Source organism: Oratosquilla oratoria, chromosome 9, assembly GCF_046742065.1.
Source record: "Oratosquilla oratoria isolate Oo_2021 chromosome 9, ASM4674206v1, whole genome shotgun sequence".
Lineage (NCBI taxonomy): Eukaryota > Metazoa > Arthropoda > Malacostraca > Stomatopoda > Squillidae > Oratosquilla > Oratosquilla oratoria.
The window spans coordinates 12,213,018-12,238,017 of record NC_134785.1 but is presented as its reverse complement, the minus strand read 5'-3'; the positions used below and the strand labels follow the sequence as shown (position 1 = coordinate 12,238,017).

The 25,000-nt window shown below is 45.1% G+C and overlaps 1 protein-coding gene across 4 annotated transcripts in view; it reads right to left on the bottom strand.

The window, feature by feature from the left end:
* LOC143028208 (glutamate receptor-interacting protein 2-like) overlaps window positions 1-25,000 on the bottom strand; it is a 427,238-nt gene that overhangs the window by 228,735 nt on the left and 173,503 nt on the right. The window contains exon 1 of one of the 4 annotated variants that reach the window (XM_076189995.1): window positions 4,029-4,842. The exons of the other annotated variants lie outside the window; for them this stretch is intronic. Within the exon in view, the coding sequence (XP_076046110.1) occupies window positions 4,029-4,305 (277 nt within the window). The 5' untranslated portion in view covers window positions 4,306-4,842. Of the gene's footprint in view, window positions 1-4,028; window positions 4,843-25,000 lie in introns of those variants that run through there. 4 annotated transcript variants of the gene reach the window in all.

The following is a 25,000-nucleotide window of genomic DNA, read 5'->3' as shown; positions in this document are numbered from 1 at the left end:
GAGGAGGAAGAGGAGGAGTAGGAGGAGGAAGAAGAGGGGGAGGAGGAAGAAGAGGGGGAGGAGGAGGTGAAGGAGGAGGAGGAAGAGGAGGAGGAGGAAGAGGAGGAGGAGGAGGAAGAGGAGTAGGAGGAAAAGTCTCCCTCTGCAATAGGAGCGCCATTGCCGTTTTTGTAAAGGAAACACTTGTCATTCAGCCAAGCACACCAACCCCACGCACGCACGCACGCACGCACGCACGCACAATACACGATGAATTAAGAAGTACCTTGAGCTAAAAAACTGTGACAAAAATAAATCAGGTAATCATTAACAACCTCGGTGCTGAGTTGACTGTTTGTACCAGATGTCACTATTTGATTCAATTTAACTGACAGATACCCCCGCCCCATCGTTAGAGCTGAATTCATCTTTGTTAGACTAACAGCAAGTCATATTATGACCGATTGCACAAGCGCCACCTGCAACCTGCAACCTGCAACCTGCAACCTGCACGCTCGCCCTGCATGCAACCTACATGACAGAAGGCCATCCAGGTTGCATGGCCATATGCCATGATCTCAAATGATGATTACACATACTGTTCGTTGTCTGAATTTTGAGTACATGTAGGCTATTAAGCAAGTCTAAATAAAACCACACACACACATACGCACACACACACACACACACACACACACACACACACACACACACACACACACACACACACACACACACACACACACACACACATACATACATACAAACATACAGTACATACAAACACACAATCACATACAACTAATTTAAAGAACAAAGTTGATGCTGAAAGATACAAAGACGGGTCACTACGAGCATAGCTCCCTTCCCTTATAATACAGCTAGGTAAATACACACGTAACGCACGCGCGTACACACACACACACATACACATACACACACACACACACACACACACACACACACACGCAAGCACGCACGTATACACACACACGAACACACACAAAACACACGATCACATACACACAAACGCAAGCACGCACGTATACACACACACGCACACACACAGTACAGTATTCATAAAATCAAAACAATGAAACGGCGAACTCGGAACGTTGTACTGTTCGAACTCTGCTCGAATAGGTCCTCCGGCACGTGCACTATTATTGTAATTTCATTACTATTATCATCAATTGCCATTATCATCATTACTGTTGTTGCTGTTATTGTCATCACATATTTCAACCCGACTAACGCAAGGCGAGTTTATTCAGGTAGAGGGAGAGAGACCCGGGTGATGGAAAGGGTCTCCATCTATTGAGATGTCCTTCAGGCCGCGGACCCCATCTACAGGAAAGAAAGATTATGGACCAAAAGGTCTCCTGTCGGCATGCTCCGCCTTTGTAAAGATTTCCAGTGAAATCATCAACTACATGGAACGGACCACGCCGAAGGAGGCGTTACCTGGAGCAGTTATTCTTTGGAGTCGGGGACTGGTTAATAACGTTAGCTGGAGAGTACCGTGTCACCCCCTCTCCCCCCAGTTGGCAATAATACTCGACGCGTCCAATATTCATTATTTTCCTGACGTCACAACACGAATGTCTGTGTTCACAGATCCATTTCCCCGGTAATGGACGCTGGCCAGGACTGACCCGTCCACGCCGTTCTTGTGCGCCGTAAACAACTTTAAAGCCGTTTTAAGTCCTTCGGATTGATGGGTTGATTAAAACCGAAGGTGATACACCTTTTATCACCAGTCTAAAGGAAATTTAAGGACCTTGTTCTACCTAACGCATGGTGATTTTAGTAAAGTTCCAGAACCACGCAAACATGGACATTCAACATGAAAGTTACGTTGTTCAATAGCTCCTAACCTAATATAAGCTAACCAAACCAAACCTTTCCTAACGCAACAATTCCATAGAGGAAATAGATCTTTGAAATGCAAAATAGAAAGAAGTGAAAAATGTGTTTTCGTGATACTGGAATAGAATTGCAATTTTATACAGTTTACAACGGCACAGGGAACCATTTCGATTAAACCAGCGGTTCCCAAACTTTTTCAGTTAGTTTCCCAATTTTACATGCCACATTAAACATGTTACCCCTTTCACAAAATGTAATCAACATTGATATATATGAAGGTGGAAAAAGAAGTCACGGGTCTAGTTCCGAGTTTCTGAGTTTATTCCTGACCGGTTTCGCTCTATGCTTCTTCCTCTGAAGAAGCATAGAGCGAAACCGGTCAGGAATAAACTCAGAAACTCGGAACTAGACCCGTGACTTCTTTTTCCACCTTCATCAACTTGTCACAATGTACTAGCATCGATATATATGGCTAAATTGAAACAATAGAGATAATTTTGTTTATTGTATTTGAACATTGTGCATTTCCGATGACTTTTGCCAAAGATGTCGAGAACATCAGTGGGATGGATGGAGTTGAATGATTGAAGCTAGTTGAGGAATTCTTGGCTTCTTGATTTTCAGAATTCTTCTTCCTATTTTTTGTCACCCCTCCATTACCCCCGAAAATTTGTTAAATTACCCCCAGTGGGTAATTTACCCCCCAGTTTGGGAACCACTGAATTAGACTATTTAGGCAATTAAAAAAAAATCTTCTAATTGACGCCAGAGGACTCCATTCAGCTTAGTGGACCCTGTATCCGGTCTGAAGACCTCGTAGGGCTTCCGGAGTGTCTGAAGTCAACCACCGGGGGACTCTTCTTGACCGAATTCGAATTTGGTACTCGGAGAAACCACCCGAGAAGTGCAACAGTTGTGTCGCAAACAACACAACATACGCTCTATAAAGGATTTGTGGGAAAACCCAGTTTCGGCTATGGCATTCCTTGGGGAGACGGGACTGCTCGGACAGACAGTCTAGGGAACGACAACAACAACAACAGTAGTTGTGTTGTCTCTCCTCCGGTACTCGCGACTGCTCGGTGGTGACCCGAGCGACGCCTTCGGACCCCGACCCGCCGTAGGAGAACTCCTGTTACTGCCTTACCCGACTTTGTCTGTTTGTTCTGTCCGTCCACAGGCGATTTCGGCAATTGTTATTGTTATTTCGAACTATGTGTTCTCTTCATTATCTGCACTTCTTGTGTAGTGATTCAATGCCAAATAAACTTTTTATTATTATTATTATAATTATTTATATTATTATTATTATTATTATTGTTATTATTATTATTGTTATTATTAATCATTGTTATTATCATTATTATTATTATTATTATTAATATTATTATTATTATTGTTATTATTAATCATTGTTATTATCATTATTATTATTATTATTATTAATATTATTATTATAATTATTGTTGTTATTATCATTATTATCATTAATTATTATTATTATTATTATTATTATCATCATTATTATTACCATTATTCTATTATTTCTATTTATATTTTTATCTTTATCATAATTATAAGTGTGTGTAAATGAGGTGGGGATGGGGATCCTAGAAACCCGAAGGGTCAATCATCATCCGAGCTGAGATGACCTCAATAAAAGACAGCAAACACACCAGACACCTTCCCGTGTTGCCTTTTTCGACGATGCTCCGTCTGGCTATCGCCGGGAGACGTTAGTCAGCTGAGGGAACACCTCCCTCACTCCTGGAACACACAGCGAAAAGGTAAAGGACCATTGGCTTGAACCTGGCCCACTCTGCATACATTTCCTCTCGCTCGCGTCAAACGATTTGTTAAAATTCCAGAATCACGCAAGCACGGATTTGGTCAAATTCCAGAATCACGCAAACACGGACATCTAACATGAAACTCACAATTGCCCAATAACTCCTAACCTAACCTAACTTAACCTAACCCAAATATTCCATAGGGAATAATGAATATCTCAAATGTAAGAAAAGGAGTAAAGATAAAAAATGTGTTTGCGTGGAACTGGAAACAGAACAGACGCATTTACCCGACTACGAATAAGCCTCAAGTCCGCGGAGGGTTAAATCAATAGAAGTAATGAACCGAAAACCTCGAACCACATGCCCCTACACCTCCCCTCAACTCACCTGGGCGGCGCTTGCTCTTCTTCTCCCGACAGGCGGAGGAGGACGAGGAAGAGGAAGAGGAGGAGGAAGTTGTCTTACGCTTGGGATCCTTGCCATTGCATTTAGCGGGTCCATTTCCTCGAACACCTTTGGATACCTCTCCTACGCCACCGCTACCTTTGCCTCCTCCTTTGCCTCCTCCTCCTCCTCCTCCTCCTTCCCCTGTTCCTCCATTGGCCTTCTGCTGCTTCTTGGCCTTGTTGCTCGAGAAACACACAGTGAGGATGTCCCAGCCCATCGCTTTTCGTACTCGACCCTCTAGGGTCTATTCCGCGGCACTTAGGGTCGCTGGTCCTGGATGTGCCCCTCGACGGCACTCTGTGGGTTATGACGATGGCTCCCGGGGCCAACGCTGGAGGACCATGTTCTGTCCGAAGTGTCCGGGGTTTTTAAGGTGGTCGCCTCCTGTTCTCCGCCCCCCCTCTCTGGGGGACCTACTTGACCATTTCGTGCGAGTGGCGGTTACTCAGCCACTTAGCTCGATTACGGGCTAATCCTCCTGCATCACGCCACTTGCGGCAGACACTCTGTTGTTCCACAACCACTTGTTACATTTCCACAACAAACAACAACAGATCGACTACCATCGAACCAGTACATACGGTCGCCGTCACCTCGGGATGGGGAGAACCACAACAACACTGCGACCCCTAGACTAGTCTGGGCAACAAGTTCCTGAGTGCGATACACTGATACATACACACACACACACGCACGCGTCCGCGCGCGGACTTTCTTGTTCACCGCGCCGCGCTCGCTCCTTTCTCCCCGGACGCATCCGAGATACTGAGTGTGGCCAAAACCCAAGTTCACCCAACCCGTCCCGACATTCGAAGACGAGGGGGAGGAGGGGAGGAGGAGGAGGAGGGGAGGTGAGGGTAGGGCGGGACGGAACTGGGCGGTCCCAGTGGGCGTGGGCGGGCCATACGCCCCTTGCACATCCTCCCCTCCCCTCTTTGCCCCCCGACGACGACGACAACGACGACGACGACGAAGACTTCGCCTGGCATCACCCAATCAACCCAGGTCGTCGTCGTCGTCGTCGTCGTGGTGGTGGTGGTGGTGGTGGTGGTCGTCGTCGTCGTCGTCGTCGTCGTCGTCGTCGTTGTCGTCGTCGTCTTGGCATGTGCCCGTGATAACACAAACAAGATAATAATGAAACGAGTTCTTCGCCTCATCCATGTGCCCCTGATGGCCTTTGGCAACGAACCTTCAGGGATCCTCTCGATACCTACTGGCGGTGTAATCGGAAGCGTTTGGGTCTCCTATTCGCTTGTTTGCGGGTTCGAGTCCCGCACTTCTCTCCGATTCCCAGCAGAGACTCTTACCAACACTCCCCCGAGCGTATACGGCAAAGTCGACGGCTTCGGCCGTAGCTACTCAGCGCCTCCTGGCGTAGGCTCCTCACCTCTTTCTCGCTAACCCTGACACTGCGGGAGGGTCGAGTCTATCATGTCGATTAACCCCTCATCTGATATTAAGGATGCACGTAGGTACTTTGCCTGCCGCCGGGCGATTTTATTCAACCGATAGAAGGGCTGCCATTGGTGAAACTGGGATCTACGTTTTTTTTTTTTTCCTTTCTTTTTTTTTTCTCTTTTTTTACCTTCCAAAGCGGTTCATCCGGAAAGGAGGCAAATCACCAAATTTGCCAAGTTGGCGTCGTACGTCTGGTAAGGGAAAAGGAGGAGTAAGAAGAGGAAGAAGAGGAGGGAAATAGAAAAGGAGGAAGAGGAGGAGGAGGAGTAAAAAAGAGCAAGAGGAAGAAGGATAGAAAAGAAAGAGTAAGAAAAGGAGGAGCAAGAGGAGGAAGAAGAGGAGGAAAAAAGAAAAGGAGGAAGAGGAGGAGAGAAAGCAAGAGGAAGAAGGATAAAAGAAAAGGAGGAGGAGGAGGAGGAGGAGGAGGAGGAGGAAAAATCAAGAAGGAGGATAAAAGAGAAAGAGTAAGAAAAGGAGGAGCAAGAGGAGGAAGAAGAGGAGGAAAAAAGAAAAGGGGAAGAGGAGGTGGAGGAGGAGGAGGAAAAGAGGAAGAGGAAGAAGGATAAAAGAGAAAGAGTAAGAAAAGGAGTAAGAGGAGGAAGAAGAGGAGGAGGAAAAAAGAAAAGGAGGAAGAGGAGGAGAGAAAGCAAGAGGAAGAAGGATAAAAGAAAAGGAAGAAGAGGAGGAGGAGGAAAAAATCAAGAAGGATAAAAGAGAAAGAGTGAGAAAAGGAGGAGGAAGAGGAGGAAGAAGAGGAGGAAAAAAGAAAATAAGGAAGAGGAGGAGGAGGAGGAAGAAAAGAGCAAGAGGAAGAAGGGTAAAAGAAAAAGAGTAAGAAAAGGAGTAAGAGGAGGAAGAAGAGGAGGAAAAAAGAAAAGGAGGAAGAGGAGAGAAAGCAAGAGGAGGAAGGATAAAAGAAAAGGAGGAAGAGGAGGTGAAAAAGGTGAGGGAAAAAGAGGAAAAGAGGAAAACAAAAAGAGGAAGAAAAAAGGGAAAGAGGAAGAAGAGAATAATAAAAGAAGAAAAGAGAAAAAGAAGAGGAGTAAGCGTAGGAGAAAGGGTGAGGGAAAAAAGAGTAGGAAAAAAGAAGAAGAAAAGGAAAAAGAGGGAAAGGTAGACGTGGAGGAGGAGGAGGACAGTTTGAAGGCAGTAGGAGGACAGTGGAAGGAAAGGAGGAGGAGTAGGAAGAGGAGGAAGAGGAAGAGGAGGAGAAGGAGGAGGAGAGAAGGAGGAGGAACAGGATGGGAGGAGAAAGAAGAGAAGGAGGGGGAGGAGGAAGAGGAGGAGAAGGAGGAGGAAAAGGAGGACAAGAAAGAGGAGGAGAAAAAGGAGGAGGAGGAGGAGGAGGAGGAAGAGAAGGAGGAGCAGGAGTAGGAGTAGGAGTAGGAGTAGAAGGAAGAAGAGGAATAGTAGACGGAAGAGAAGGAGAACGAGGAGGAGGAGGAGGAGGAAGAAAACGAGGAAGAGGACGAGGAGGAAGACGAGGAGTAGGAGAATGAGGAGCATGAGTAGAAGAAGAGGAATAGTAGAAGGAAGAGGAGGAGGAGGAAGAAGACGAGGAGGAGGACGAGGAGGAGGAGGAGGAGGAGGAGGAGGAGGAGGACAGGTGGAGACGCGTGTTGGAGCATGGTGATGGGGAGGGAGGGTGTCTTGCCGTTCTCCTTATTGCGTGATATTGACTTCGGTTGAGACTACTGTCCCGTTCCTCTCACCTGAGACACAAACACATTATCTTCCGTCCTGTTGTATATCAAACGTCTTTCATAAAACTCGCCTCACGGGGGGTGTGGTTGAGAATAATCCGCGGCAGAGTTTGAGCGGTCCAGCAGAGATTCGTGATAGATTTTTACTTTATACGAGAACGATGTACACACTACTGCGGAGGCTTGATACGTTGATGTTCCAGTTAAAGGAAACGTAAAATGGTGTGTGTGTGGGGGGGGGGTTGGACCTCAAGGGGCGACGTATCGAGTGAGTTACCATCTTGTGACGGGATATGGGTGTCTTCTAGGGACATTTTTTTTTTTTTTTTTATTTCAAATAAGTTCTCTTATTTTTGTTTTTACACGCGTTCATTGAAAACACTTTTGACTCTCACAGTAATGGTTACCAAATAATTTAAACAAAAAAGGAATAAAGAGGGACTAATTTTCATGGAACTTAAAATCTTCTCAATAATCACTTCAAATGACTGAACAAAAGTTATAATATTGCCTCTAATCAAAGTATATCTTTCCTTTGAACGTTTACTGTGTGGCTGACCCCGTTTCTAGAGTAATTTACAACAAGACTCTGTGTATCTAAACCACATCACCAGTGGGTCGAGTTTTATAATAGACATTCCATATACATGAAGGTACTTCTTCCAAATAAACCCTCTTCAATACTAACCTAGAAATCACCTGATATGGAGAGGAAGAACACAAATATGGCTATTTCTTCCTGACCGTTCTTTATTATCATGTCATGAATAGAAAAGATACAAAAATAGATAGATAAATAGATAGATGTATTGATAAGTAGATGCGTATATAGATAAATGACATATAGACATATAGATAGATATGATAGGTGGATAAATAAATCTATGAAAAATGTTAAGGAAATCAATAAAGGAAATAAATGAAGTCCAAAACGTGGACAAAAAAGTTTTGGCTGATTTGGGCAGAGCATTTTTGTCATTTCAAAGCCTTAATCCTCATTTCGTCTTCCTCTGGGAGAATTTCCTATTCGGCCGCCAGATGGCAGGTCGGTTCACGGGAGTTGCCCATTCCAGTCACTTGCCCAAACGAGTAATTACGAACGACAACAGATACCACGAACATTCCAATGCTTGTTACATCTCTGCAAATGTATGTAGGCGGCACAATTATCCACATCCATTTAGGTGATTTAGTTTCAGCGGAGGAAATGGTTTCTGCCGTTTCAGTACGCCCTCAGCAAGACCAAGGCCAAGTCATCTTATGCATCTGTAATTATCTCAACTCATAATCTCTGTCTCATACTCATACACACACACACACACACACACACACACACACACACACACACACACACACACACACACACACACACACACACACACACTCCAAATGAGTCAGACACACCACACCTGTATAAGAAATAGATGCGTGCGTGTGTGTGTGTGTGTGTGTGTGTGTGTGTGTGTGTGTGTGTGTGTGTGTGTGTGTGTGTGTGTGTGTGTGTGTGTGTGTGTGTGCGCGCATGTATTCACACAGATCCAGTAGCTTCACTTACATCTAACATCATACCATCTTTTCATGTATGCACTTATTCGCTTATTCATTTATCAATTAACTTACCTGTATGTACTTTATTCCATTCATACACATTTATTTACTTATTGAGTTGTTTATCGATTCCTTGTTTTCTGTTTCTTATTTATTCTTTTTTCATTCTGTTTAACTTTCACAAAACGTCCTCCCTACCACGCCTCGTCCTCTCCCTTTTGACAAAGAGCCTCCTGTACCTCAGCGATAGGCGCTATCTCTCGCGGACCATTACCGGGCGCCCGGAGACTTCGACACTCAGTCCGTCTCCTTCGCGGACACCCGAAGAGCGCCCCATCTGTTCCCGGGGATCCCCTACGACAACCCACGGGACTCGAGCCGTGGTTTGGCAGTGAGGCTTCTACGCCAACGCACCCAGCCCCGCCCTGTCCAGATGGGCTCAGAGAGAAAGAAAAAGAGAGAGAGAGAGAGAAGCAGCTGGTGACCTGAGCTGACCTCCGCATGCCTGAAGCACGAGCGTCTGCCTATTAGTGCCTCACGCCATCACGCCTCTACGTTACCCTGTCTCTTGTTTACATCCTAGCCCATCCCTCCAGATGTTACCTTACCCGAGGTCCCTCATGTTACCTTGTTTTTCCCTTCTTATTCTCACTCTGTATATTTGATAATAATAATAATGATAATAATAATAATAATAATAATAATAATAATGATAATAATAATAATAATAATAATAATAATAATAATAATAACAATAATAATAATAATGACACTAATGACAATAATAACAATAATGACAATAATGATAATAATGATAATGATAATAATGGTAATTAATAATAATAATAATGATAATATTAATGATAATAATAATGATAATGGTAATAATAATAATGATATGATAATAGTAATAATGATTAATGATTAATGATAATAATAATACAATGATAATAATAATACAATAATAATAATAATAATGATAATGATAATAATAGTAATAACAATAATAATAATAACAATAATAATAATGATAATGATAATAAGTTTATTTGGCAATGAATCAATATACATGAATTGCAAATAATGAGAAGAACGCATAGCTCGAAATAACAATTACAATTGCCAAAGATAACAAAAAACATTCAAGCTTATTTCCATTGTGGTCCTATACTCTCTTATCGTCTCCCGATTCCTTATATGCGCCTCAACATAAGAACATAAGAATGAAGGAGACTGCAAGAGACCATGAGGCCTACACTAGGCAGTTTCATGTCCATTACCACCTGTCATCCCCATCAGATATTTAGGCAAGGATATTTAGGTAAATGTAGAATCGGAGAAACTAATAGAAAATGTTATGATCACACACACACACACACGCACACACACACACACACACACACACACACACACACACACACACACACACACACACACACACACACACACACACACACACATGCACACATACATACATACACACACACACACACACACACACACACACACACACACACACACACACACACACACACACACACACACACACACACACGAACACACATATTTGTACAAAGTCAAACACATGGACCTTGTTGTCACACGGAGACATTGGGCTCAGTGTCCTTCAATGAAACGGAAAAAGGGGATCCTTGTACAAGTGATTTCCGAACATGGCTGGGGGAGGGGGAGGGGGAGGGGGAGGGGGACCAATGACACAGGGAGATAGGGGGATCTGGGGGGAGGGGACCAGAGGCCTTTCCAAGTCCCACAACAACAACGAGACCTCTAACTCTGATAAGACCCTTTTACGAACTGGTGATGGATGATTTGGCCCGTGTAGAGAATGGTGAAACACTGCGTTTCTGTGTGTGTGTGTGTGTGTGTGTGTGTGTGTGTGTGTGTGTGTGTGTGTGTGTGTGTGTGTGTGTGTGTGTGTGTGTGTGTGTGTGTGTGTGTGTGCGTGCGTGCGTGCGTGCGTGCGTGTGTGTGCGTGCGTGCGTGTGTGTGCATGCTTGCGTGCGTGTGTGTGTGTGTGTGTGTGTGTATGCGCGCGCGCGTGCGTATGATTTTTCGTAAACCTAAGGGTAACAATCTTTAGGGGGGAAGCTGTACAACAATGACTTCCGCGGAGGCAGGCAGACCACGTCGTGGGCAGACCAATTAACAAAACACCGCGAAGGCAGCGATAATTGGACGGTTATTTAACGGTTATAACGGTCACGCCCAGAAGCTCATCGGAACGACGGTGTTCTTCTGGCGGTCCTCCAGACACACTTCGGGTCTCGAACTTCTCTTCCTCTGGCATCGAACTTAGGACGGGGCGGTGACCTGTAGTCGCTAAATGGGCTCGGTTTGTCAACATTTCTACCAGAATGGCTCGCTTGATATACCATTACAGTCAGTATGTGCCAACATGTGTGCGGTATATTTCTCAAACTTGCCAAGGCATTCGACATTGAGTAAAAAAAAAAAAAAAAAAAAAAAAAAAAAAAAAAAAAAAAAAAAAAAAAAAAAAAAAAAAAAAAAAAAAAAAAAAAAAAAAAAAAAAAAAAAAAAAAAAAAAAAAACGCGACATCACCCGATCGAACGCGTAAAAGGGGATCAAGTTGAAGACCTTACCTGGGCGCAAGGGCACCCACCTGCAATTCTCTCGAGGCTTCGACCTAAACACTGTCCTTAGAAAGGATACACACAAACTCTCCGGCTTTCATTTATGTGACACAGATGCAAAAGATTTTCGATAAAATAATGATTTGTGTTGGCCCCTCCTCCTCTTCCTCCACCTCCACCCTCACCCCCCACATCCACCTCTCCCTACCACATCTTAAAAAAGAATCCACGCAGGGAGGCACTTAGCACGCTCTCAGGGGGTCCAATTGATTGCACTACAACGTTCAATGTGGTGGTTGAGGAGGAGGAGGAGGAGGGGGAGAGAGAGAGAAAGAGAGCCATAGTGTGCGAGATCGTAAACGATGATAATATAATCAGCTCGCCACGACTCTTGGCGGGCGAAAGTCACGAACGCCCAGGGGGAGGGACAGAGGGAGAGGAGAGGAGAGGATAGGAGAGGAGAGAAGAGGAGAGGAGGGGAGAGAGAGAGAGAGAGAGAGAGAGAGAGAGAGAGAGAGAGAGAGAGAGAGAGAGAGAGAGAGAGAGAGAGAGAGACAGAGAGATAGAGAGAAATAGAGAGAGATAGATAGAGATAGATAAAGAGAGAGATAGAGAGAGATGTAGTTATAGATAGAGACAGATAGAGATAGATAAAGAGAGATGGAGAGATAGGTAGAGACAGAGATAGACAGAGAGAGAGATAGAGAGATAGAAAGAGAGAGAGATAGAGATAGAGATAGAATGACAAAGAGAGAGAGAGAGAGAGAGAGAGATAGGATAGAAAGACAAAGATATATATATATATATATATATATATATATATATATATATATATATAGAGAGAGAGAGAGAGAGAGAGAGAGAGAGAGAGAGAGAGAGGTGGGTGGGTCTCTTCTCGTGGTAAACATCGTCCTTCGGGAAAAGAGAATCCAACTACAATATCTTTTTCTCCCACATGCTGACAATACCGACTAAAGCGCGTCTAGAAAGAACGACAAACACGTGGACGGAAGGAGAAGAGAGACACAGGAACAAACAGAAAAAAGAAAAAAGAAATGTGGAACGTAAGGTTTGTCAAACGAGAACGAGGATGGCCGCGTCCTCCATGGCGCGGAAGCTCCGTTCCAACGTGATAATCTCGATTTATTTTCATTTATTTATTTATTCATTTATTTTTTATTCTTTTTATTGTTATTTATTTATTGATTTATTTCTATTTTTTTTTTTTTTTTTTTTTTTTTTTTTGCTGCGGAACAATTCATACATGAACGCACGGAGACTGTGTCGACGGTATGCCATTCTTGCAGTGACGAGTCCCGGAGGGAAGCTGGTGCTGTGATGCCCAGGTCACCTCAGGTCAGAGGTAAACAACGGTCGCGGGCCAATACCCAGAATGGACGCCCTTCCTAACTTCTGCGCCGTTGCCAGGATTCGAACACTTGCCCGAAATCCCCCACGCCATTACCCGCCACGCGTGCTACCCCTGAGCAACGGCGGATCCCCCATCTCGAATTGTTAATCCGTCTTGAGAATCCCTCGGCTCGCCTGCCGAACACGGATCTCCTCCCCATGGACCACCCCTTGCACGCAATGGCTGGTTGGTTGGTTATGGGCTGTAGTTGAACAGTGATTCTACTTTTCAGCATATTGTGGAGGACTGTATTGTACAGAATTACGCACGACAACAACACAGTATACATTCTGTCAGGGATTTATGGGAAAACCCCGGACCCTCTTCGATCAGCGCGCGCTCACTAGGGTGTGGGGGTCCTACAATGGATCCGTCATCAGGATTTTTTTTTTTTTTTTTTTCTGTTTTAGATGTGACAACTCCTCAACCACATGACAACTGGCAAAGGATTTCATTCAGTCGAGGGGCAGATGACTTGGGACGAAGAGAGGGGGGTCTCGGTCTGTAGGCACCTCTTTTTGTTCTTCTCCCCACCCCACCCCCTTAACGCGTCTCGGACGTCCGCCAAAACTGAATTATCTGTCCAAGAGGTCATTACAGCCACAGGGAGGTGGGGGGGGGGGTCCTTCGAGACATCTGACACACACAAGGAAATGTTTTTAATGCCCATAAACAAAAATTGCGTTTATTCAAGGAGGATGAAGGCACCTTGACGTCGACTCTAAGGCTGAGAATGAGAACGGAAGAAGAGGAGGAGGAAGTGGAGGAGGAGGAAGAAGTGGTGGAGGAGGAAGAGGAGGAAGTGGGGGAGGAGGAAGAGGAGGAGAAGAAAGGAACACAAAGGAAGAACAATCAACAGCAGGCCTACTGGCCCTGACGAGGCTGTTTGTGTTTACTATACTAAGCTACAGTGAAGAAAACAGGGCAACTAGGCGATAGAAGATGAACTAACACTACTGCTACCACTATCCTATCCAATTACAATTAAATGCCGGGCTGTCAGATCTTTTATTGCAAGGGATAATATTCTATTTGCGGATTAGAGTCCAAATATTTATCTAAGCTATTTTTGAATGTTGTTATTGTGTTACTTTCAACGACAGTGGAAGGTAACGAATTCCACACATTAACAACCCGGTTAAAGAAGTGCTTACTTTCATTCGAAGAAAATCTTTTACCAATTACTTTAAAATTGTGACGTCTTCTTGTATTTGATTGGTCTAATAAGAAGTAATCTTCGACATTGATGTTGTCAAAGCCTTTGAACATTTTAAAAACCTCAATTAAATCTCCTCGCACTCTTCTTATTGAAAGTGAGAATAAGTTTAGACTTTTAGGTCTTTCTTCATACGGCAGATTTCTCAGCCTTGGTATCATTTTATGGAGGAGGAGGAAGTAGAACAGGAGCAAGAGGAGGAGGAGCTGAAGGAGGAGGAGGAGGAGGAGAAGGAGAAAGAGAAGGAGAAGGAGGAGGAGGAGAAGGAGAAAGAGAAGGAGAAGGAGGAGGAAGAGATGAAGGAAGAGGAAAAGAAGAAGGAGACGGAGGAGAAGGAGGAGGAGGAGGAGGAGGAGGAGGAGGAGGAGGAGGAGGAGGAGGAGGAAGAGGAGGAGGAAGAGGCTGGTGACATGATCCTCCAGCAGCGCCGCCGCCGCCGCTGCCGCCGCTGCCGCCGCCAACTCGGGGCCAACAAAGGAGGACTTCTCGAGTAACGGAGGCGCGGAAATGGCGAGGAAAGGCGAGGGACAATCGAGAGGAATAATCGAAACGGAAATTGAAAACTCGGTTGCAATTAGAGGCTCGGAATGAGGTCCCCGCGCACCTGAATGCCGCGACGCTAACGTATAACGATGGCGGTGGTGGTGGTGGTGGTGGTGGTGGTGGTGGTGGTGGTGGTGGTGGTGGTGGTGGATGTGGTGGTGGTGGTGGTGGTGGTGGTGAATGTGGTGGTGATAGTGGTAGTGTTAGCAACGGTGGAGTTGGAAATAGAAATAGAAATAGAAATAGAGGTGGAGGTGGAGATATCAGTGGTTGCACGGGTAGGTAATAAATATACCACACCCCTCAATTGCCGAGAAAAAAAAATAACACAAGTGCGGTATAATACCATTTGTCAATCCTACGGACTCTTTTGTCTATTTTTTAGTCCAAGATTTTTTTTTTTTTTTTCAGCTAACAGAACACTGTCAACCTCTGCCACTCTCCCTGACACCTCGTAAATTCTACGCTGACGAGGCGTAAGCGTAGAGACAACGCCCGGGGCATCCAGCCAAGCCAAAACAAAAGTAGATAACTACTTTAATCGTTCAATTTTGCCCTCCGCCTTATGAGACACTGTTTACGGTTGTCGCCCAAGCGACGCTTTCAGTGAGAAAAAAGAAAGAGAGGAGCTTACGGCAGGAGGAGCTGAGTAGCCACGGCCGAAACAGTCATCTTTGCCCTCCTAGGCACTGCTGGGAATCGGAGAGGAGTGCGGGATTCGAACCCACACCTAAGCGAACGCGAGACCAGCACGCTTCCGAGTACGCCACCAGTGAGTCAGGGCCGAGATCATATCGACATATTTCTTGATTTTCTTTCTTTTCTCTTCTATTACAATAAAATTCCGGAAGCTTATCAGACATGACACTTTCATCGCGGAGTCTGCAATGCATCCTGACGCGGTTCATTTACGAAGTATAACGATCGCCACGCGGGCCACGACGAAAGTGTTAAGTGGAGAACCCGCGGCAAAGGAACACGAGTCACAGACTTACTCCTCTTCCTCTTCCTCTTCTCCTCCTCCTTACTCCCCCTCCCCCTCTTCCTCTTCCTCCTCCCCTTCTCCTCCTCCTTACTCCCCCTTCCCCTCCTCCTCCTCCTCCTCACTCCCCCTTCCCCCCTTCCTCCTCCTCTTTACTCCCTCTCCCCCTCTTCCTCCTCCTTCTTACTCCCTCTCCCCTCCTCCTCCTCATCCTTACTTCCCCTTCCCCTCTCCCTCCTCCTCCCCTTCTCCTCCTCCTTACTCCCGCTTCCCCTCTTCCTCCCCCTCCTCCTCCTCCTCCATCTCCTTCTAAGGACCCCTCGTGCCAGAAGACATCCTATGACGTCACTCTTTTTCTATGACGTCACAGGAGCACCCTTCTTGTGCTCCATCGCGGTCCGGAGGCGGGGCTGTCGACCTCAGAGCTTCTGACGAACGTAATGAATAGGTTTTGTCCGCGTGGCACGCCAGACGGCGTGTGTTGATGGATTTGTGGGTATCTGGCACCCATTGCCATGCGCCGCAGAACCGACCAAACAAGAACCCTTCGAAAGTCAAAATTTCCCGAAGAGAGTGTCGTCATCATTACACTCAATAAAACCCCAAAAATTAATCTTCTCCTTTTGTAGGATTCTCACTGAAAATAAAACGTTTCTCGCTAAGAAAACGCCCACAAATGACCACACCCTATGTCTCGCCCTCTTTTTTTTTTTTTTTTTTTATGCGAGCGGACGCCCTGTGGAGCCATAAAGCCCCATCACTCCTCCGGCAGTCTGGCCCGTGGACGCCTCCCCCCTGAAGAAGCCATTACCACCCAAGGAGTATTATTATGACGCGAATGAGACCCTTCACGCAAAGTTATGCTCGTATCACAAATGGCTGGGTGAGTGGGTGTTCTCTCCGAGTCAACCACGCCATCACAGAGGATGAAGAGGGTTCCTGGTGTACACACACACACACACACACACACACACACACACACACACACACACACACACACACACACACACACACACACACATACACGACTCGTTGAGCGGTTGTTAGAGTTCCCGGTTACCACTACGGTGGTCCGGGTTCAAATCTCACCCAGGGCTGAAATAATTTCAGTATCGCTGCGCTGCGGGATGTTACTCCAACTCTCATGGGCGGGGAGTTAGGGGTGTGCGTGCGTGTAAGGTCACATCATTACCCATAGATCAGTCATATATGAGCTCTGAGCTCTCTTCCGGGAGGGAAATAGCTGTCGATCACGAGCCCAACACGTGATCCAAGCCTATGGTGAATCACTCACACAGACACACACACACACACACACACACACACACACACACACACACACACACACACACACACACACACACGACTCCTGCAACTTTTAACACATCGCTCGGGTTTCTTCGTAAAATCCCTTTGGTGGGATCATTTCCCGAACCTGAAAAGGGAAGAGTCTGCGCTCCTCCAGGGAGGAGCAGGTGGTCCTGGAGGAGGAGGAGGAGGAAGTGTCAGCTGGAGAAGAGAGTAAAAGACAAACACGGGAAATGAAGGTGGAGGGAGAGGGAGAGAGAGAGAGAGAGAGAGAGAGAGAGAGAGAGAGAGAGAGAGAGAGAGAGAGAGAGGGAGGGAGAGAGGGGGGGAGAAGGAGGGAGAGAGGGACCGGGAGGGAGAGAGACGGAGAGGAAGAGGTATAGGGAGAGGGAGAGGGAGAGAAAAAGGGAGAGAAAGAGAGAGAGAAAGGGTGAGGAAGAGAAAGAGGGAGAGAAAGGGAAAAAGGGAAGAAAGTGGTAGAGAGGGAAAGACAGACAGACAGACAGACAGAAAGAGGGACAGACGCAGAGACAGACAAAGACAGAAACAGATAGACATAGAGAGAGAGAGAGAGAGAGAGAGAGAGAGAGAGAGAGAGAGAGAGAGAGAGAGAGAGAGAGAGAGAGAGAGAGAGAGAGAGAGAGAGAGGTAGTTGAGAGACTAGAGGTAGGAGTAGAAGATGGGTAGAGGCACAAGGGGAATTCTTTTCGAAAAAGAAAGAAAATGGTGTAGAAAGTTTGTGTTGTAATATCAACTTTGATTTTTCGGGTCGTTATGCTCTTACTATAAAGCAACGCCCAAACCAGCACACGTTCCCTAGCAGCAGCAGCAGCAGTAGGCCATTTATGAATATGTATGAGGCATAAAAGCTAAATGATATTTTGAAATGTACACTCGAATCTAATAGAGCTCCCGGGTTTCATTGTATTTGATTTTATGTATTCATTCATTTTCTATTTTATTCTTATCTTTTGTGAAAATAAAATACCCAAAATTTACAATTGATATGATATGGTCATTGCTGTATAGGAGAGTAATATAGTACAAAGGAAGCCTTCTATTACGGTGAAAATGCAACCAGGTTTGGTGTTTGACCTGGTGGCCCTGTTGTCTGAAACTCTTCCTATGGGAAAAAATCTTTCGTCAATTTCAATTACTCTGCTTTGTTACAGATGCTATTGATACTAAAACTCCTTATTTTGTTTCTAATTTTGTTGTTACTACATACAAAACTCTTACTACAACTTTAGGAAAAGTCGAAAGCCTAATATGGAATGGACGCTGCCCAAAGGGATTTCTCCTCATCTCTATTTTCGCATGAGGGGACCAGGAGGGAGGGTCGCCATGTACATGAATGTGCTGTGTCTTGCTGCATTGCTTCTGACTCGGGCAGTGGGCAAGAGACAGGGATGACCTTTCATCCATGAGGAGCTAAGATAAAATTGAAACAAGTGATGGATAGGCTTAAACAGGGGACTGACTTGGCTGACTACCTCCATTATAAGAGGGAAGATGCCTTTTGTGTATATAGATACAAGACTATGAAGTGCTGTTCATTTTGTACTCCGAATGATGTTATTGCAATTACAAAGTATCAAGTGTAAGATCAATATTTCCTATAAAACTTTTATCATGCTACAACTTGTCTGACACGCACCCGGTCTAAACTTTTGTCGAGCACCGCATGCCTCGTATCTCTTGACGCGATTCTGTAAACGGAGGAACTGTGCTCACTCAGCGTCTCAGCTGTTGCTGTTCCCCCTCGGATCTCCGACTGCAGCTTCCGTGGAACCCTCCCTCCCCTCCCCCGTCCCCCCTCCACCCCCCAGCGACACGTGACTCAATCGTGGCACAGCGGAAACGGAGGTGCCAGTCGTGGAGTGGCACTCCCTCCCTTGCTATACTTAGATCACAGGGAGGAGGAGGAGGAAGGGGAGAAAAAAGGAGCAGGAGGAGGGGGGAAGAGGAGGAACAGGAGGAGGAGAAGGAGGAGGAGGAACAAGAGGAACAGGAGGAAGAGAAGTAGAAACAGGAGGAGGAAGAGGAGGAGGAAGAGGAGGAGGAGGAAAAGAAAGAGGAAGAGGAGAGAGAGGAAGAGGAAGAAGAAGAGGAGGGACAAGAAATGGAGGGGAGAAGGAGGAGGAGGAGGATGTGAAGGAGGAGGAGGAGGGACAGGAAGTGGAGGGGAGATAGAGGAGGAAGAGGTGGAGGAGGAGGAGGAGGAGGAGGAGGAGGAGGAGGAGGAGGAGGAGGAGGAGGAGGAGAAGGAGCCCTTCCCCTGCCCCCACCCCTGTCTCCGTCCCACGCACCCTCTAACCACGTGAGAAGGGGTGAGGGGTGAGGGGTGTGGGGGTGTGGGGGTTAAGGCGTTTCTACTAAACCTCATCGCCCTGCTAATTGCTCCAGACTTTGGATTTAACTGAGGTTAGTTTAACCAACTCCCCACACCCACACCCAAGAAGAGGAGGAAGAGGAGGAAGAGGAAGAGGAGGAGGAAGAGGAGAAAGATGAGGAGTAGGAGGAAGAGGAGGAAAAGGAAGAGTAGGAGGAGGAGGAGGAGGAGGAGGAACAAGAGAAGGAGGAGGAGGAGGAGGAGGAGGAGGAGGAAGGAGGAGGAGGAGGAGGAAGGAGGAGGAGGAGGAGGAAGGAGGAGGAAGGAGGAGGAGGAGGAGGAAGGTGCCAAGGAGATGAATAATATAGGTTAACAGAAACCAGAACCAAAGGGGTTAACAGAATAGAAAGTTAACCTAACCTTAACAGAAAAGTGTTATAAATCACATGGTAAAGCACCAGTGTGGTTCAGTGACGTCTTGGCAAGAGCTAGTACGCATTAAAAAGAAAGAAAAAAAAATTACCAATTCGAGACTGCCATCTTTTTAGCCGACCCATTTATTGGTTACCCAACTTTTTTACTCGGCCAACTTTTTAGTTGCCCAGCTTTTAGTTCACCAACGTTTTGGTCGCCCAGTTGAAACATGGTGGCTAGAACCGCTGAGAGCACACACAGGCAACTTTTTAATCGACAGAGGAAGATAAAGTCACCTCATGGTCTGTTTTCAGAATGATGGAACTTGGGAAAGTGACTGGACGTGACATTTTGCGGACAGCTTTTGGTATTTTTTTAGAATTGCACACCTACGCGGTATAGCATTAGAAAATTAAATATTAATTTTGTAAATTATAACACATCAATGTAATATTTTTCTTGGCAGAAATCAATATCAGAAAATGTTGCTAAAACCTATATACAAACGAACGAATCAGCTTCGACGCCTTAAGACGCCATCTTTGTTTTGATAGATTCGGAGGTCGGAGACGACGACTCTGATAACCTCTAGAATTACAGGTACCACATTACTAACTGCAAGTTAGGTTAGGTAAGGTAAGTCAGAATAGACGAATTGATCAAACTTCAATTTCTTTGGCTTCAGCCTCTACCAAAAATAAGATGGCGTCTAAAGCAATCGATTTTAGCAACTTTTTCTTTTATTGATTTCCGCCAAGAATAGCATATATCACATTGATGTATTATAATTCACAAAATTATTATGTCATTTTTTATTGTTATATCGAGTAGGTGTCCACTTCTAAAAACCGACCCAACTTTTTTGCTGTCTGGTGTTTTCTATTGAGATTCTATCACGTGGCCAGTGAGCACCAAGACTTTAGGGTAAAAACAATATACTTCATCTTAAGAGCAAATTTAGATAAAAAGACGAGAAATCTACGTCAGGAGACGCTTATCTGTGACCTGTACCCTGGACAACTCGCGACGCTCATGATTTGTATCTCTGTGTTGTGAGTTTCAAATCAAATAAAACATTATCCATGTATAATCTTGAACCCTTAGAGGAAGAGGGGAAGGGGGGGCACGGAGACAAATAGGATACCCAGGCGGCAGCCATGACAAATTGGACAAATTTAGGTTTGAGAAGGAAATAGGTAAGAATTGGTTTACCATTACAGGTTAATGACTTGAATAGACTCAGTAACTATGTACTGAGCGTTGAAACAACTGGTCGTTACAAGAGAAGATTAGATAACTTTATGGATAGGGATGGAAGGTGGTAAGGGACGTGGACCTGCCTAGTGTAGGCCTTATGGTCCCTTTCAGTCTCCTCCATTCTTATGTTCTTAAGCCACCACAAGGTACAGAAGGGTTTTACATTATTTACCTTTGTTCACATTGTTTCCGACGTTGATAGCTTCTTAGATCACTTGTTGAAATTGCCTCACTCTTGTTCACTTTCAACACGCGGTAACGATGAAAAATCCACTAATTAAATGTCACTAATTCACCCGCTTAACAATGGCGGCGTCTTCCACCAACTAACAAAAACAAATGACGTCATAACGCTTCAACTCAAGCGAAAAGGCGGGAAAGTCCGCCGGTCGTGGCGTGAGTCAACACAAGCTTGGTCGCCTTCTCCATAGATGTCGCCAGCGTCGTCAGGCTTTGGATTAATACGATTAGCATTAGCATTTCCTTGGATATTTGTTCACGAGTGTGTAATTCATCTATTTATTTGCATATTCATTTATTCACTTATCCAATTATTTACTAATTAATTTATTGATCTATTTTTGCTACGTATTTACATATTCACTTCTTTATCTTATTATCTTTTTTATCTATTAGTTTATTTGCTTCCTTATCTATTTATTCATTTATTTATCTACCTATTCATTTCATCTTTATCTATTTATTTGTTTCTTTATTGTGTGTTCAGTCGATCTAGTCCTGATTCCTTTCCTTTGGTTCTTCTGCACATCGAACCAACATCAACACAACTTCTATATTTTCACAAATTAAGCTACTTCAACTACAATATAGGTGTGTGTGTATAAGATATATATCTGCAATGTTAAAGGAACGGCACATTAGGAATTTCTCGCTAGCTTGTTACTCGCTTTTGCTACTTCGTTTGAGCACAAACGACTTCGGTTACGATATTTTGTTTTTCGAAATTTTCCAAATGTCAAATTACTCTTGCTGACGTCATCTAGTGAGAAACTGAAAGACGATTTAAGAAAAGTTAAACCTAGAATACGAATGTTAGACACTTTGTTGCGGTGTTCTTATTCCGGAAGTCTAGAATCTCGTAACCGAAGTCGATTCTACTCAAACGAAATAGCAAAAGAGGGTAGCATGCTAGCCTAGTGTGCCGTCACATTTATCCATCTCAGATGGCTAGCAGGCTGACATCGCTGTCTTTCTTTTATTTACAAACGAAGCCAGTCAATGGTCACCGGTATCTGACGTCAAATTGATTCGATATTCTATCTTATTCTATTCACATAAAAACACTTTCAACTACCACGAAATTATCAAACTAATAATGAAAAAGTTACCATAGGTAATAGATTTTGAGTTTTTTATTTCCACAAATATCATTAAACATATCGTATTACAAGTTGTTACCATTGAAACGAAAGATTCGAATCCAAACCTAATGACCAGAAACCAGAGGGCAAGAGAGAGAGAGAGAGAGAGAGAGAGAGAGAGAGAGAGAGAGAGAGAGAGAGAGAGAGAGAGAGAGAGAGAGAGAGAGAGAGAGAGAGAGAGAGAGAGAGAGGGAAAGAGAGAGAAAGAGAGAGAGATATAGACAGAGGTAGAAATAGAAGTAGAGCTAGAGAGAGATAAATAGATATATATAGAGAGAAATATAGCGATAGAAATAGAGGTAGAGCTAGAAAAAGACAGAGATAGATAGATAGATAGATAGATAGATAGATAGATAGATAGAGAGAGAGAGAGGGAGGGAGAGAGAGAGAGAGAGAGAGAGAGAGAGAGAGAGAGAGAGAGAGAGAGAGAGAGAGAGAGAGAGAGAGAGAGAGAGAGAGAGAGAGAGAGAGAGAGAGAGAGAGAGATGCAGCAATATTGCGAGTATAGTTTGGCGCCTCCCGAAGGAATACCTCGAAGCGAGGAGGAGGAATGAGAAGGAAGAGGAGGAAGAGGAGGAGGAGAAGGAGGAAGTTGAGTAGGAGGAGGAGGGAGAGGAAGAGGAGGAGGAAGAAGAGGAGGTAGAGGAAGAGGAGAAAGTGGAGGTGGAGGGAGGAGAAGGAGGAAGAGGAGGAGGAAGAAGAGGAGGCAGAGGAAGAGGAGAAAGTGGAGGAGGAGGTGGAGGAGGAGGTGGAGGAGGAGGAGAGGGGGAGTGTGGGTCCGCCTCTGACGAATGGGACATAAAGTGATAACGGTCCCGTATTAGGCAGACCATCTCATTTCCCATGCATAGTTCCGTGCAACGCGGACATGATGCCATGTACTCCGTTGGTCTGAACAAGGCTGAGGTTTTATTCATTAATGTTACCATAGAGTTCGTTTGTGGCGCTCGTATCTCACTGAAGCACATTTCCCCCGCCATTTCTTGGCGTCTTGGCGTAATCTTTGCGCGAATATCGCCAAGAAGGTCGCTCTAATGGCGGGATACAATGTTTAGACTTAATCGATTATCGCTAGGCACAACCGCTTATAAAAACATTGGCACCTTGCATATTAGTTAGTTATATATATATTGAGGCAATTGTGTGGTGTGTGTGTGTGTGTGTGTGTTTGTGTGTGTGTGTGTGTGTGTGTGTGTGTGTGTGTGTGTGTGTGTGTGTGTGTGTGTGTGTGTGTGTGTGTGTGTGTGTGTGTGTGTGTGTGTGTATTCACCTCGGATCTGCTGCAGCCTCTTTTCGAGACAGCCAGACACCACCCCACGGCAGTGAGCTCAGAGCTCATTATTAGCATGTGTGTGTGTGTGTGTGTGTGTGTGTGTGTGTGTGTGTGTGTGTGTGTGGTTGTGTGTGTGTGTGTGTGTGTGTGTGTGTGTGTGTGTGTGTGTGTGTGTGTGTGTGTGTGTGTGTGTGTGTGTGTGTGTGTGTGTGTGTGTGTGTGTGTGTGTGTGTGTGTGTGTGTGTGTGTGTGTGTGTGTGTGTGTGTACGTTTTTTGAGGTTCTCACTGGTTATCTCAGGTCTACAGATGATCTCTTCTCCTCCTCAACCCTGCTCGCCTTCCTTCCCTTCTTCCTCAGCTCCTCTCAATTTCCTCTCCTTCCATTTCGATCCTCTTCCACCTCCTCTCTTTTGGTCTCAATCCTCCTTCTCTCTCCTCTCTTTTGGTGTCAATCCTCCTTCTCTCTCCTCTCTTTTGGTGTCAATCCTCCTTCTCTCTCCTCTCTTTTGGTGTCAATCCTCCTTCTCTCTCCTCTCTTTTGGTGTCAATCCTCCTTCTCTCTCCTCTCTTTTGGTGTCAATCCTCCTTCTCTCTCCTCTCTTTTGGTGTCAATCCTCCTTCTCTCTCCTCTCTTTTGGTGTCAATCCTCCTTCTCCTCTCTTTTGGTTTCAATCCTCCTTCTCTCTCCTCTCTTTTGGTTTCAATCCTCCTTCTCTCTCCTCTCTTTTGGTTTCGACCCTCCTTCTTTCTCCTCTCTTTTGGTGTCAATCCTCCTTCTCTCTCCTCTCTTTTGGCGTCAATCCTCCTTCTCTCTCCTCTCTTTTGGTTTCGATCCTCCTTCTTTCTCCTCTCTTTTGGTGTCAATCCTCCTTCTCTCTCCTCTCTTTTGGTGTCAATCCTCCTTCTCCTCTCTTTTGGTGTCAATCCTCCTTCTCTCTCCTCTCTTTTGGTTTCAATCCTCCTTCTCTCTCCTCTCTTTTGGTTTCAATCCTCCTTCTCTCTCCTCTCTTTTGGTGTCAATTCTCCTTCTCTCTCCTCTCTTTTGGTGTCAATCCTCCTTCTCTCTCCTCTCTTTTGGTGTCAATCCTCCTTCTCTCTCCTCTCTTTTGGTGTCAATCCTCCTTCTCTCTCCTCTCTTTTGGTATAAATCCTCCTTCTCTCTCCGCTCTTTTGGTGTCAATTCTCCTTCTCTCTCCTCTCTTTTCTCTCTCCTCTCTTTTGGTGTCAATTCTCCTTCTCTCTCCTCTCTTTTGGTTTCAATTTTCCTTCTCTCTCCTCTCTTTTAGTGTCAATCCTCCTCTCTCCTCTCTTTCGGTCTCAACACTCCTTCACTCTTCTCCCTTCCGTATTCGATCCTCTTTCCCGCTCCTCTCTTCCTATCTTAATCTTACCATCCTTTCATGTCACCCAGCCATGATCACCTTCCTCGACATCCGAAGGATTCACCCCTAAGAAAGACGTCCAACACACA